This window comes from Aphidius gifuensis, linkage group LG2 (assembly GCF_014905175.1).
Source record: "Aphidius gifuensis isolate YNYX2018 linkage group LG2, ASM1490517v1, whole genome shotgun sequence".
In the NCBI taxonomy this organism is placed as follows: Eukaryota; Metazoa; Arthropoda; class Insecta; order Hymenoptera; family Braconidae; genus Aphidius; species Aphidius gifuensis.
This window is the reverse complement of record NC_057789.1, coordinates 27,771,901-27,786,881: the sequence shown is the minus strand read 5'-3', so window position 1 is coordinate 27,786,881 and position 14,981 is coordinate 27,771,901. Positions and strand designations below refer to the sequence as shown.

The 14,981-nt window shown below is 27.0% G+C and overlaps 2 protein-coding genes across 4 annotated transcripts in view; one reads left to right on the top strand and one right to left on the bottom strand.

The window, feature by feature from the left end:
* Positions 1 to 8,300: 8,300 nt before the first annotated feature.
* LOC122850023 (39S ribosomal protein L1, mitochondrial) lies at positions 8,301 to 10,724 on the bottom strand. Its single transcript, XM_044148976.1, has 9 exons — positions 10,525 to 10,724; positions 10,208 to 10,363; positions 9,784 to 9,979; positions 9,483 to 9,684; positions 9,126 to 9,305; positions 8,933 to 9,047; positions 8,743 to 8,861; positions 8,568 to 8,665; positions 8,301 to 8,480 (listed from the first exon to the last, which is right to left on the bottom strand). The coding sequence occupies exons 2-9, from the start codon at positions 10,224 to 10,226 to the stop codon at positions 8,351 to 8,353; spliced, it is 1,059 nt and encodes a 352-aa protein (XP_044004911.1). The 5' UTR covers positions 10,227 to 10,363; positions 10,525 to 10,724; the 3' UTR covers positions 8,301 to 8,350.
* A 1,516-nt stretch (positions 10,725 to 12,240) lies between these two features.
* The window catches only part of LOC122850019 (CCR4-NOT transcription complex subunit 6-like), a 208,892-nt gene continuing 206,151 nt past the window's right edge, over positions 12,241 to 14,981 (top strand). Inside the window, exons 1-3 of one of the 3 annotated variants that reach the window (XM_044148970.1) lie at positions 12,241 to 12,395; positions 12,495 to 12,586; positions 14,594 to 14,909. In XM_044148970.1, the coding sequence (XP_044004905.1) occupies positions 14,602 to 14,909 (308 nt within the window). In that variant the 5' untranslated portion in view covers positions 12,241 to 12,395; positions 12,495 to 12,586; positions 14,594 to 14,601. Of the gene's footprint in view, positions 12,396 to 12,494; positions 12,587 to 13,469; positions 13,655 to 14,593; positions 14,910 to 14,981 lie in introns of those variants that run through there. The other 2 variants (XM_044148968.1, XM_044148969.1) reach the window with 2 other exon arrangements.

Genomic DNA, 14,981 nt, shown 5'->3' with positions numbered 1-14,981 from the left:
GTGATAAATATGTCATGTTATTATATATGCGTATAATAATATATCGTTAGAAAGTTAATTTTGCACCTTTTTAAATGATCTAATAAACATTAACCTACCACAAATGAAAAAAGAAAAAAAAAAAAAAACTCGTTCTGAATTATCATCAATTGAACAAATTTTTTTTTCACATTTTTCAAATGTTTATAACGATAAATATATATTTCTAACAGTATATATTATTGATTTAAATAATAAAAGAAAAAAAATCTAATTTTATGGAATTTCCAATGATCATTTATATAAATGGTTAGTTCATACCTAAAAAGTGAATAAATGTTTGCCTATATATATTTATATTTTTTTTTCCTCATAAACAACGATATATTGCAAGAATTATTACAAATGTAAGTACGTTGTAAAGATATCCTTATATATTCTCAGGTATATAATTACTCGAAAAATAAATTAACAAATAAATAAATTATTATTAAAAAAATATAATAATTATTTATAAATTTAATAATAAGTTTTAGCAAATGTTTTTTTTTTATAATTCAGAATTGATGACGTGATTAATATATGAGTTTGTGGTAGGTATGAGATTTTAGCCTGATCAAGTAATTATTTGTTAGTGAATAATCGACAAAGGGGTTTAAGCAAAGTGAAAGAAACAGAAAAAAAATAAAAAGTAAGACTGCCGATAATAGTTAGTGCACCATGGTCTTTAACAGAAACTAAAGGGTCAAAGGTGAGTTTATTGGTTGTGGTTATTACATGTAGATAGAGTGTGGTATACATAGTCGAGAGAAACAAACACACCATGTACAAAGATCGTATGTATTGTAAAATTCAGGTTGAATCAAGGTGGTACAACCGTGGGCGCTGATATAACGGTGAGTATATCTCACAGCAGGTCGCCATAGTGGCCTCTTTTATTCCAAAACATTTTCTTTCATCTTGTATACTTTGAGGCCCATCATCTCTCTTTGTTTTTTTTTTTTTTCATCTCCTACACACACATGTATCTTTATAAACTTCCTCACAGGTTCATAAGAATTTTTATATGCATTGAAACTTTTCATTCTCAGCTCACTCAGATATTCGTGAATAACTGTAAATCGACACAGCTCATACGCATAAAAAGTGTTATGTCTCTTGATCTTTAGTTTTGTAAATAAAATATAACTCACCGTGTGACTCGAAAGGGACAATTTTTAAAATATAAAAAATTTTAATATATAGCTTTTATACCGGTTATCTTTTGAAGAACTAGTGTCCAAGATAAATTTAATATTTCTGGCAATAGTTATTACGTAAGATATATTTTTATTAAAATTTTTTTTTTCATTTTTATTAATGGATATGTCTTTTGAATTTAGCCGAAATTGACAAGTTATTTTATTATGACTATATAAACCTTTATAATTTTTTTTAAACCGCAAAAAAATATTTGATGAATTTTAGAAATTTTATTGTTTATAAATTCATGTTAATCCAATGATTTAAAAAAAAAAATATATAATCTGCATCAAGTTAAAATTTAAGAGCTTTATAAGCTATTGAATTTTTAATTTTTATTATTTTTAGACCGCACACATACATTATGTATTTTCATATGAATAAAAATGTATGTGTAAATTTATTTGAATTTTTAAATATAAAAAAATTGTATGTATCTTCTGTTGAAGAATGAAAATATATACATTTTTTATTTTTTTTTATTATGATTACCTAATTTTTTTTTTATTTTTTTTACGAGCATGAAATGTTTGTGGTAAACCACAATGATGACTGGTGTTTCCCCCCTATTTTTAATAAAAGTATATGTGTGTGTATGTGCACACCTGCTGAATCTAGAGCTATTTCCACGTGGACAGGTGAACGAACAGAACGTAATTTTAAAAAATGAATAAATACGAGAACAAACTGCTATACACATATCGAATTAACGTTCGTGTGACGCATTTTTTATGAGTAATAATTTCCATGTAAATAAAAGACAAAAAAACCAAGAGCAGAAAAAAAAACGAACCAACAATAAAAATTTAGTAGAAATATGAAAAACAACTGTTATTATATTAGAAAGAAAAAATCTTGTAATTACAATTAATAAAAGCTTGTTGATATAATTTAATAATATGTGTTTAAAATAATTTATTTTGTAAATTAATAATTGATGGTTAAAATAAAAATTAGAAATTCTGAAACGACAATAAAATTAAGAAAAAAATTCTACAAAGTTATTTTATGCGTATAGCTAAGAAAAAGAACCAAGTGTTTGTTAATTTTTTATTTTTCTATGTATGGAGGTATTCCCTTGAAAGGGATATGATCATGATGTGCAAGTTTTCCACGACAAGTTTTTGATACAAGCGAGTCAATATAAATACACGGTAATTTTAACTCGACTGTAAATTAACGTTGTACTACTCGAGTGGTGAAACACAGTATAGGTCTTACTTGTTCGTCCGTTACGCATTGCGGTATATCGACTTTATTCCTGTCGCAAAAAAATATATATATGAAGCAGCTACTTTGAGAAATTCTGGTGAAAAGAAAATATGTGAAAACGAATCTACAGGTCATGCCAAATTATAAAATTCAAAAAAAAAAAATGAAAATGATTGAAATTAAATTCTAAAACTTTTAGGGTATTAATATTCAAGTGCAGTCTAAATGCTAGAATTAAAATTTCATGAAATTCATGCTTAGAAATATTTTTGCAGTGCGTAATATATGCAGCTATGTAACTTTTTGGCTGACTCGAATGTAAAGGAAATAAAAATTGTCTATAAATCTTAATAAATTTATTTTTAATTTGACTACTAATTGTAAAAAAAGACTACTCATATAATTTTTTTGCTTTTTTATTTTTACTTTTATGATGACACATATTGTATTGCTCAGCTGTGAATAAACGAACGAGTTTTAGCGACGATAAACTTCAGCATGGTGGACCCCGAGGGAGATGAGAATAGGTACTTCTCTGAAAATTTACTATCCTCTTTTCAAAGCTACACAAATATTTTTTAAACATCCATTATAGTATGCACAAGCCTATGCAAATTTACATTGTACACAACCTACCAACTTTGATTTTTTTTTTCCATGTTTATTTATTTTTTTCATTTGAAATTTAATCATCCATACATATTTATTTTTTATTTATAGATTTATTCTGTGATTATTAAAATAAACTTGTATATAAGATCAAATTTGCCTGTAGGATGCACAAAAAAAATAGAATAAATAAATAAACATGATAAAAATTTTTCTCTCTAACATGAGCATCGATTTCTCGTCTTTTTAAATCTAACATCATCTAGATATTTTCAAGTACACGGTATTCCATTAGACGAAAAAAAAAAATACAAATTTTTCCAAACGAAAATGATAGAAAAATAAAATTTAAAAATCAATGCGTAAAAGTAAAAATAGAAAAAAGAAATTCTGTCTGTCAACAAGCACAATGAGTGATAGGAAAATATTCATGACATTAAAATATTCACCCCGTTGAATATATATTTTGAATATAAACAACATCTTTTATTATTAGTCAGTACCACCCATTGAGTTCGTTGCCCGTTAACAGGTGAGTTTTGAATATTGTCAGTATATTTTTGCTGAGTACACGAGAAAGAAAAAAACACAACCGTCACTTGTATATGCAATACAGAAATACGAGACATCATCCACATATAGAATGGCAAAACTGGTGATGATGTGGCGGTATAAATATATACAAGTGTCTTTTCTTCTTCAAACCAACAGTCAGCAGGTACAACAAACATACACGGATCAAGGTAAATGCAAGCAGGACAGCTTTATGTCACACATGATTTATCAATACAGATATATACTTGAATGTACAATTCACGCAAACACACAGCGGCTCTATTCTATTTTTTTTTTCAACAAACAAGTGCATAGATTTTGCACATAAACTGATCAAAAAAGCGACAAGTGTTTTTTATTTTTTTTTTTGAATAACATAAACATCGTCACGTAATTTAAATACATTCACTCATTTGATTGTCCTTTTTTTTTTTTTTATTTTTCTCAAATGACAAGACAAACTGCTTATGTGATTATATTTTCGAATGAATTTTTTGTTATTTTTCTCATCAGATTATATATGTTCAAATGGTAATTTTTTGTTCATATCCAGTCATACGTAACTCTTGGATCTTAACTCGTGCGTGTTTGAGATATTCTTATTGACTAGCAGACACCGTTGATAATGATTATGGTTCGTGCACTGAAAAATATATGTGCGTGCCACTGAATGCGTCTATTTCGTTAAGCTTTTCCCACCAGGTATATATATAATTTACATTAAACATTTTTTCTTTTTCTTTTCGTTATTTCTACCTAATTTATATGTTTTTTTTTTTCTTTTGGATCTGACGAGGATATATATCTTACTCGATTACTACATTGGTTTCGTCGACAAAAAAATAATAAGGGTCGGCATTTAAATAAAAAAATTAAAACAATATATATTAAGACACATGAGAGTTAAATTATTTGTCGTATTGGCGCCAAACAAATTTAAATACCGAGTATTTTTATGCTCTTGAATTTTAAAACTAATGAAATTTACTTTTTTTGGTTTTGAATTTCTAGCAAAAATAAAACGAGTAGTTGTATACAACAATAAGGTTCATTAACAAAACACTCATGTGTAGATTTTTTAACACAATTGAATTTCGAATATCGAGTCTCTATTTATTCAAATGTATTTTTGACAATAAAACATATGATGAATATGAAATAAAAATTTATATTTTTCTGAATGAAAAATTTCAAATATTCGTTGCATGAAGCAATATCATTTTTTATTATTTTTTTAAAAAATAATATTCTGATATTTTCAACTCTACAAATAAATAAGTAAATAAAAATCCAAGTTGATATGATTTGTTAATTTGAAAATAAAGAAACTAAATAATAAAAAACAAAAAAAAAAAATTAAATAATATATATTGATTGGAGGGCCCTTTATAAGAACAAAGATTTTATTTTATTTTTTTCGTGTATATTGTCCATGATTATTTGCGAACCAATCATGCTCCGAACTTGAAATCACTGACCGAAACGGATACATAATACATATATATTTATATTTTGTTATATTTGATTCAATTCGAGTGCAGCCGCCACGGTGTTCATCATAATGCAATTAGCGTAACCGTGCGTTGGTGTATATCCGGAAAGGAAACATATATGTTGCTGGATATTTTTTTATGCATACGTTGAATTAAAAATTGAAGATAAAATATTTAACCCTTTATATATTTTTGCACATGTATCATTTGCATTTGTGTTATCAATTTATTTTTAAGTCAAGTTTATATATTTATTTACTCTCCCTTTTTGACCATCTGTTTTTATTATTTTTATTTTTAATTGTGTAAATTATGTGTCTTTAATTTTACACGCACGGACCAAACGAATAAAACGTGTCATTAATATCTAATATGAAACAAAATTTTAAATAGTCAATAATTTACGGAAGAAAAAAAACTTTTTCCCCAGTGATTTATTGTGATTATAATTTTAACGCAACGATACTAATTTTTCTTGAAATAATAATAATATATTTTAAATAAAAATATAAATAAATATGTCAAATTGAGATTGTGAAATAAACTTTTTCTTTCAAGCACGGTGGCTTTTCAATTCAAAAAAAAAAAAAAAAACATAATACACTTCGTGACTCTATTGATGTACCATCTGGAATTCAAAGTGAAATGTGAGGTGAAACATAACGTAAATAGTGTAAAATGAGGATCATTGTGAAGGCAACTTTGCATGCTGAAAATATTCAAGTGCATGAAACAACATATGACGTCAAATAATAACAAAAAAAAAAACATACATATACAAGTATATTAACGGAAAAAAAATAAAAAAATATTGAATAATATTTTTAATATTTGAAAAAATAAAATATTTTCAAAGAATTTAAATTATTATTATATCGAATATAATTTTAATAATATTATAAAAAAAAAAAATAAATGAATAAAGATGATTTATTTTTATTCAGGATTTACCTGAGCTGATACTTAATTACATTATAATATGTGCATGTACATAATAAAATATCTGTATAAGTAAACGGAAACAACACGGGCCGGAACATTGCGCGCAATATTGATAAGACATATTCGGATAACGTATTTGCAAACATGATATTCATGTGAGGCTCGATGGTTCATAGCAATCGGTGCTAAAAAATTTGATACATATCGAGTGTGTTTAATAATAAAACACACATGCATGCACATGAAAATTTGAATAAATAAAATAATTTGTTAATAAAAATATTATCATTATCGTATTTATATCAGAAGAATAAAAAATAAATGGATTAATATTTTTTAGATAAATTTTATGAATATATATATTTTTTTTCAATGCTCAGACAATTTTATGAGAATTTATCGAGTTGTTTTAGAGTCTGGTTTTTGGTAGTTTGTAACTGGTCAAATTACTAAAAGATGAAATTTAAAAAAATACATTTTTAATAATGACTGAAAGAATTTTTATAAAAATAAACAATAATTATTTTATTTGAAAAAATAATATTGTTAGATAATTTAATTTTTAACGAGAATAAAAATAAATATACATTTCATTTTACTCTGATTACGTAAAAATTACGGAATAGCTTGGAGAATTTACGAAAAAAATTTAAAAGAAATATTTTCAATAGAGAACCGTTAAAAAAAAAATCCTCACAGTTTTTGCGCATGTTTAAAAACTGTGGGTGGCAAATTGTTTAGAATTCTTTTGAAAAAAAAAAAATTATCTTTCAAATATATACAGATAAAGCGATTACTCATATACACCTATTGCCAAAATGTTGAAAGATAAAATAAAAGATATTCTATTGGTCGATTTACCAGGGGTTTATATTGTATATATTGAAAAAAATGTGGATGACAGGTTGTGTATACACAGTCAACTCGGTATGAGTTTAAAATCATACCGAGCGGAACACATTATTTTCATGGTCAAAATATATTTTAGAAAATTCAAAAAAGATTAGATAAATATATATATTTGAAAATTCAATAAAATCAAATATTAAGATAAAAATTATCTTTTTTTTTTTTTTTACTTACCATGATTGACAATTAATTAATTCCAGATAAAAAAAATCGGCATATCCGTCTTCAGCACTTTTAAAATATCATGCCAATTGAGTATCCAAATTGAAGCACAAATAAATCACTTTTATATCACTTATTTTCACTCACAATTTTAAACTTTTTAAATAAATAAAAAATAACGTTTTATAAAGTAAACTAAACGCATGCGTAAAATTATTAAAAATAAATAAAATTCGCGGTTGTATAAACTTGATACACAAAAACAACAATTCACTGTCAAAAATTGTGCTTGTTTTATTATTAAAAACACAAGCAAAAAAACTATTTTTTTTTCTAAACACTATCAAGGTAATTCAACTTGTTGAATTGATTTATTTTAAAATAAATAATTCGTTTTTTTGAGCTGAAAAATACGTGTAAAATAATTATTAACGAAATTGTTTTTAAGTTTATAAAATAAAGCCGGATAAGCCAGGAGATACGACGGTTTTTTCAACCTGGCAGACAACGACTGAGCTCCAAACCGGCAGGTAGGTGAATTGTGCCCCTTCCACCATTAACATTTACTGGCCGTTCACTATTCTCCTTTTCCTTGGCTTCCTTTTTATTTTTTTTTCTTTTTAACGTCTCTCATTCTTTGGTTATTCTTAATATTAAATACACACCTCTCATCTTGCGACCTGTTTGATCTTCAATTATCTCACTCAACTAGATCTTGAAAAACCCAAAATTATTAATGATATATACTTTTTTTTTTTAATTTTCGATAAAAATTTCCGGTTACCATATATGATTGGGGGGCGAGTGGTAAAACAAAATTCTTAATTTGTGATTTGGAGCACATGGTAAACCTACTGGAAAAGTATCTAATTTAAATGGAAAAAAAATTGAACCATTAATAAATTTTAATTGTAATTATTAGAGAAAAAAATATTTGTTAAATTTTAAATTGTTTTTCTTTTTTTTTTATACCTGTTACTTGTTGGTAACTCTAAAAAAAAAAAAAGGTAAATTAAATTCGGTATTTTATATTATGGTTTGAGCAGTAATACACAAATTTAAAAAAACAAAAATGAAAAAAAAAATTTAAAAACCTGATAAACAAATTAAATGGAAAAAAATAAAAATAAATTACCTGCGCTAAAAGCACCTTTAGATAAGCGCAGTAATATTCTAAAATGATTAATTTTTAAAAAATTATTTAAGTATGTAACATATTTATTCAAGTATCTTTAACAAAAAAATTTTTAATTAAACACAGACACTTCTTCTTCTTCATCTGAATCATAACTGGTATCACGTTTTTTATCAGATTCCAAGTAAAACTCATGATCAATTTTAAGAAGTTCTGGTGATGGTGGACTTGTCAAACAAACTCTGGAATAAAAAAATAATAGTATTAAATTACCAAGACTGTTGGCAAAATAAATTATATAAATATAATAATCAAAAGTATTTAATTACTTGGTGATAAAAGGCTCTGGTCGTTTTGGTTTTGCTTTATTAACATCTTGCATAACTGCAATAGCATTTGCTTCTAATTCTTTTATATCCATGCTAAGCTGTTGATTATAAGTAAAATATTATTTAATATTATTTCTAAATAGATTTCTAATAATAATTTTTTTATTCAACTTACAAGTCCAATTGGAACAGATGCAATACCAAATGCAGGTTGTCGTTCATGTTGACGTACAGAATATTTTATTGCATTTTTTATTTTTAATACCATTGCAGCAAGATCAATACCCAATGTACCTGACAAAATAAAGGATAAAATTAATTAACAATTAATTAAACGTTATACTTACAAAAAAAGAGTAAAATACCTGCACGAGGACTTGGGAATCTTCTTTTTAAAAGTCCTTTTATCACTGATAATTCTGACATTATTTGTGGATGAGCAACAGCAAACTGAATGTCAGTAAGTGATACCTCTCCAGTCTATAATTAAAATTAATAAATATTAAAATAATCATATAATATTGAGTGTTGAGTTGAAAATAAAAAAATAAATAATACCTGAATTTTTCCTATTAATTCAGAACCACCTGAGACTGCAGCTCCAGCTTCATCAGCAAGTTGATTTAATTCTGGATGTTTTGAAAATGCTATGATATTTCTAACTTCACCATGATCAAATTGATGAGGAAGATTAACAGAACGAATAAATCCTTCAACTAATTTTCCAACTTTTTCTGCCTAAATACCAAACAATATTAAAATTAATTTAATAATTAAATTATATTATTTAATAAGCCAGCTATTAAATAAATATTCTATTCTATATTTTGTTGGATTGTTAAGAAAAATAAATTAAATTTAATATGTCAAGTATAAAAAACAATATGAATATGAATTGTTGATAGTAAAATTTACCTGCATGTCAAGATCAAATGAAGCATAAACAAATGCATTTGGTAAACCATAAGAAGTTGGATGATGTGTTTCTCTGTGACATTCAATTGCTTCTTCAAAACTAAATATTCTTGTTTTATGATATTTTCTGAGCCAAACATCATCAGTGGCAAATGGTTGTCCAGCGTCATCATATCTTAATCTATCAATGCGTATAAAATCTCTGTTCCAACAAAAAATAAATAAACAATCATTAACAAAATGAATTTATAAATAAAAAAAATATATTTTAATGGTTAATTAATAGTTGTCATGTACTTACTCTTTTTTTACTCTCAAATTATGTGGAATAAATCCAACTTTTTTAACTTCAACTTTGACTTTCTTTTTTCTTGCTTTTTCTCTTGTTCCTTTACGAGCAGCATAATTTCTTACTTGTAATAATGGAGAAAATAATTGATTGTATCTGGTATTTATTTGTTGATTGATTGAAAATCCAAGGATTGACAACAACTTTCCTATTAAATAAAAATAAAATATGTATATTTTATAATAACAATTAAATAAAACACAAGATCAACAAGAGTTTGCTGGATTTTGGGGTTAAGTTTACTTGAGTCAACAATAAAAATATTGTTACACATGAAAGTTAATGTAATACTATTGTAGAATAATTATTTGGATAATTTATAAAATTTTGGAAAAATGTCAATATTAAATAAATAAATAATGTAATAAATAATAACCTCCAGCAACACACGACATTTCAAGGTACAACAAACCGGGCCAACAGCTCGTAGTCCAAGTCACCAACACTGACACTTGGATAGAACACGGCAGAACACGGTGCTCAACGGTGCTCCTGTGCCGTGCCGTGAGTTTATCCTAAAGGTATATTTACACTGAGAAGAAAAAAAGATTAGCAAAATCAAGAAGACTTGAGCCAAATGATCAAATGATTCAATTCTAAATTTTGTTTTACTTATTAATAATTAAGACAGTATCATCATTATTCATCAATAATCTCGTAATCAATTGTAATAGAAAAATATTTATTACTTACCAGAAAATTGTCACACAAACGCATACACACGCACTCAAATAAAAAAAAATAAAAAATAATAAAATGATATAAATATAAATAATGAAAGCATAAGTCCACCAATTATAAATAGGTATAATTTAAATTATGTTGTATTCTTTCAAAATATAGTTTGAGAATTTATTCGCGTATGCTCACTAATACACAAATAAAAAAAAAAACTTCAGATATCTAAAATTTTTTAACTTTTTAAAATTAAATTATAAATTGAGAAGAAGATATTTTTCTATGAGCAAATAATAATAATAAATACATTGCAAAAAAAAAAAGTAAAACGGAATTATTATTATTATATTGGATTGATTATCCAATGTATATTTTTTGAGTTACAAATCTTCCTTGGAAAAAAAGCAAACGGACAGCTATATTTTTTTTTTGTACGGCTGTTGTGTCGATCAAACTCAGCGATGACGCAAAGATATATTTCGTTTGTTATTCAATTATGAAATATAATAATATTAATTTAATATTAAAAATAAGTCAAACAAAATTTAGATACATAAATAAATGAATAAATATGACCGGTAGTTTTATTAAATATGTATTGAAAACGAACACCGCGTGTCAAACCGAATTAATAAATACAATTAAATTAAACGGGAGAAAAATTGATTCTATTTTGTTAGTTAAGAAAAATTGATAGCTCATTATTTATATTAAAATGACTCACCGATCAGAAGAGAGACGAGACAAGTGACACTCGACCATAGTTTGCAGGATATGAGAGGTCATGATGAAGAGATTTCAAAACAGCGGCTGTCAACCAAAGAAAGTCCAGTTTAAATGAATTGAATAATCTAAGTATATATATAAAAAAAAAGTAGAAAAAAGCTAAATAGACTCACCGATCGTGAACAAGAAGAAATGTCACTGGTTCGTCGTATAATTCCAGAAACAGGGAAACAGGCCCGAGCTTGAAAGAACGAGACGAAATCCAATTGAAGCAGTCAATGGCAAATTTAGCCACGACGAGAAGCTCAATGTGTACGTACTGTGCCACCGCTCAAATACGTTTCGAATATTTGAGTCACTCGCTTTGCAGTTTGCACACAACAGCCAAGACAGGATCAAGCAGCAGCGTAATGATGGCGTCAATGCTTGGTGTCCCTCTGAGCAGTTGAGAGCTCTTGGTCGCCCACAGCCTCTCTAAAAAATCCTGGGCAATCCTCTGGCTGTTGTTATCCTGGCCAACTGCTCAAAGCAAGCTTCAGCTCGACTGCTTCTTTCCGAGCAAGGTCCTGGTGGTGGCTTGAAGAGTAGAAGTTTACAGCACGATGATCAGCAGCGAAATGACGCAATTTTTTTTTTGCACGCAGTTTTGTTGACGTCTCAAGGGAATTGTGGCTCCCACTTTTTTCCAATTGACCAATGACGTGTGAGATGCGTGAAAGGGGTGAAGCCAATAAAATAGCATCCCTTCTTTTACGCATCCCACACGTCATTGGTCAATTGGAAAAAAGTGGGAGCCACAATTCCCTTGAGACGTCAACAAAACTGCGTGTAAAAAAAAAATTGCGTCATTTCGCTGCTGATCATCGTGCTGTATCTAAGCCGCCACCACCACAGGCCTTGCTCGAAAGAAGCAACGAGCTGAAGCTTGGAAAGCTGCCAGACATTTTGAGGATGAATTTTTGACAGAGCTTTTTGAAGCACCAAGCGGCAATACATCGTGGCACAGCAAGCCCATTGGCACCGTCATTATTACGCTGCTGAATGCTGCTTCCGTCGTGGCTAGATTAGCCATTTGCTAATTCATTTGGATTGCGTCTCGTTCATTCAAGCTCCAGCCTGTATCCCGTTTTTGTTTTCCTTCTACAGCACGATCACCATCGGTGAGTTTCTTTTCTTATACTTTTTCTTTTTTTTTTTTTACGTTGTTTTTTTTTATTTTTGAATTAACTAAAATTGAATATTTCTTTCGCTCGCTTCAGCTGATGACATGGACTCTTGTTTGCATCAGTGTGATGACCTGTGTCCTGTCGAATATGATCCAGTTTCGGCTGTTGGCTCTCTCTCGTAATTGGTGAGTCATATTTTTGTTTTTGCCGTCAATCATTTTAGTTCAATTCATTTATATAAAATTCAGTACTAGTCAGTTCTTGAATTGTGCAACGTGATTTTTTTATTTTGAATTTTCGTTGCGTCTTTTTTTTTATTCTATTTTTTTTGCCGGTTTATTCGCGAGCATGAGTAAGTGCAAATTTAAATTTTGAAATATTTATTTATTTACTCTCTCGAAATTATTGAAATTAAAATATCACTCGTAGTATATTGACGTGAAAAAAATTATATCAAGTGACAGGAAAAAAAAAACAGACGGTTTATTATTTATAATAATTTATCAGTTAATTTTTGACTCAAAAAAGATTTAATTTTTCGTCTAAACTTACGTCCTTATTTTTTCTGTGATTAGTTTATTTTTTACGGTAATTCTCAATATTACATGTATTATTTAAAATCTCAGTGACAGCAGTAAAAATTTTATTTATTTATATTCAATGACTGAAATTCGTGCCATTTATTTTTCTTCGTCAAAAAATTTTATAATTAACATTAGAGACAATAATTAGTTTATTAATATTTGTTCATCTATTGAAACGACAATTGTTTTTGTTCATTGACACTACAATTTATTTCTGAAGTTATTTATCATTATTATTGTTATTTATTATTATTTAATAATAATATGATTTATTGAGGATATAATAATAATAATAATAATAGTTTATTTTGATTTCATGATTTGTTTTTTTTTCCAAGATTTTGCCCTCCGAGAATACAAATTTAACGCATTCTTACGAGTTTTGTTGAAACTAAAAAAAAAAAATACTTCACTACCGTCATCTGGTGATGGAAATTAACATTAAAATTTTTTTTTTTTCCGTAAATCATTGCACAGCTGCGTTAGTGTAAATCGGTGTGTGATTGATTGTGTGAGTGAACATTTTTATAAATGGTGAGGTGTTTGTCAGAGTAGTTTTGTTTACGCGTATAAAAATTTTCATTTTGGAGTAAATTCCGTAATTTCGTGTGTTTAAAAGGTAGATGTAGGTGTGTAACAGTTTATAAATGGATATAAAAAAACGTTCTGGTAACATATATTTTGATTATTTTTTCATTTTAATTTTGCATATTAATTAATTATTGTCCTCAAATATCCTCAATAAATCATAGCATTTACACCATGATCAAATGAATTGACCGAGTTGGAAAAGCAATTTTCAAGTTAACAAGTAACAATTAAAATAATCACTTCAAATATTTTTAAATTTTATGTCAATAATATTGTTGAAAATTTATAATTTTAATATAAAATTTTCATCTTGATGCAATTTTGAGGTTATGTCTTTCGCGCTTGTTCTTTGTGTTTCAATGTCTCAAGTAACATGTAAATAATAAAAATGATAAACAAACACACTGTTTATATTATCATATTTAAACACAATATTATTGTATAAATATCAATTTTATCGTTTATTTATTATTATAAAATTTTATGTTAATTCATTCTAAGAGAACATTTTCTTTTTTTTTTTATTTTTTTTATTTTTTTTTGAGGATTATCTTGACAAATGATGATGGCCACCTGTTAATCATTTATCATTTTAGCCTTGTCGTTTTTATTATTTAATAATATTATTAAATACATAAAATAATAATTATTATAATTATTAATTTATATTTTTAGCAATTATCGTGAATTTACAAGGTCATTTTTCTCTCCCTGTGATTTGATAATTCTTAAATTATTTTATTTAAAAAAAAAAAAAAAAAAACAAAAAAGCAAACATTATTTATGCCATCAAGATGTGTTCAAATAATTTATCATTTGTGTCAAGTATTTAACAATATCCAAATTCCTTCCTGACATTTATCCTGATGACAATTATCCAGCCAATGAATAACATAGGTCAGTTAACTCCAAAAAATAAGAATACAAAAACTAAATTATAAATCCATACCAACTAATTGTCTTTATTCATAAATTAATACTTGATAGTTTATTAATAATTAATTTATCATTCGACAGGTTTCAAGATGTCCCGAAATCATAAGGACAAGTACGAAAGCTCAAATCCGCGTCGTACGCACACAATAATGTCAACAGAAGATGCAAATTCTGGTAAAAAATCATATTGGCCAGAGCTAGAGATAACTGGAAGTATTAGAAATTTGAGTCCAAATATGTGGCAATTGACTCATTTAACAGCTCTCTATTTAAATGATAATAGTTTACAAAGAATACCACCAGAAATTGGTCGTCTATTACATTTGAGAGCACTTGATTTAAGTAGTAATAAACTTCGTAGTTTACCAGCTGAACTTGGTGATCTCATCTACCTTCGGTACTATCAATAATCAATTAAATTTATATCATAAAAATTTAATTCATTAAAATATATTATTAATTATTGTCG

Excerpts from the sequence above, each read along its gene's own strand:
- LOC122850023 (XM_044148976.1), bottom strand. Across the intron at positions 9,306-9,482 it reads CATTTGATCTTGACATGCAG|GCAGAAAAAGTTGGAAAATT; the intron begins GTAAATTTTACT and ends TTTGGTATTTAG. Across the intron at positions 8,666-8,742 it reads CATCTGTTCCAATTGGACTT|CTTAGCATGGATATAAAAGA; the intron begins GTAAGTTGAATA and ends TATAATCAACAG.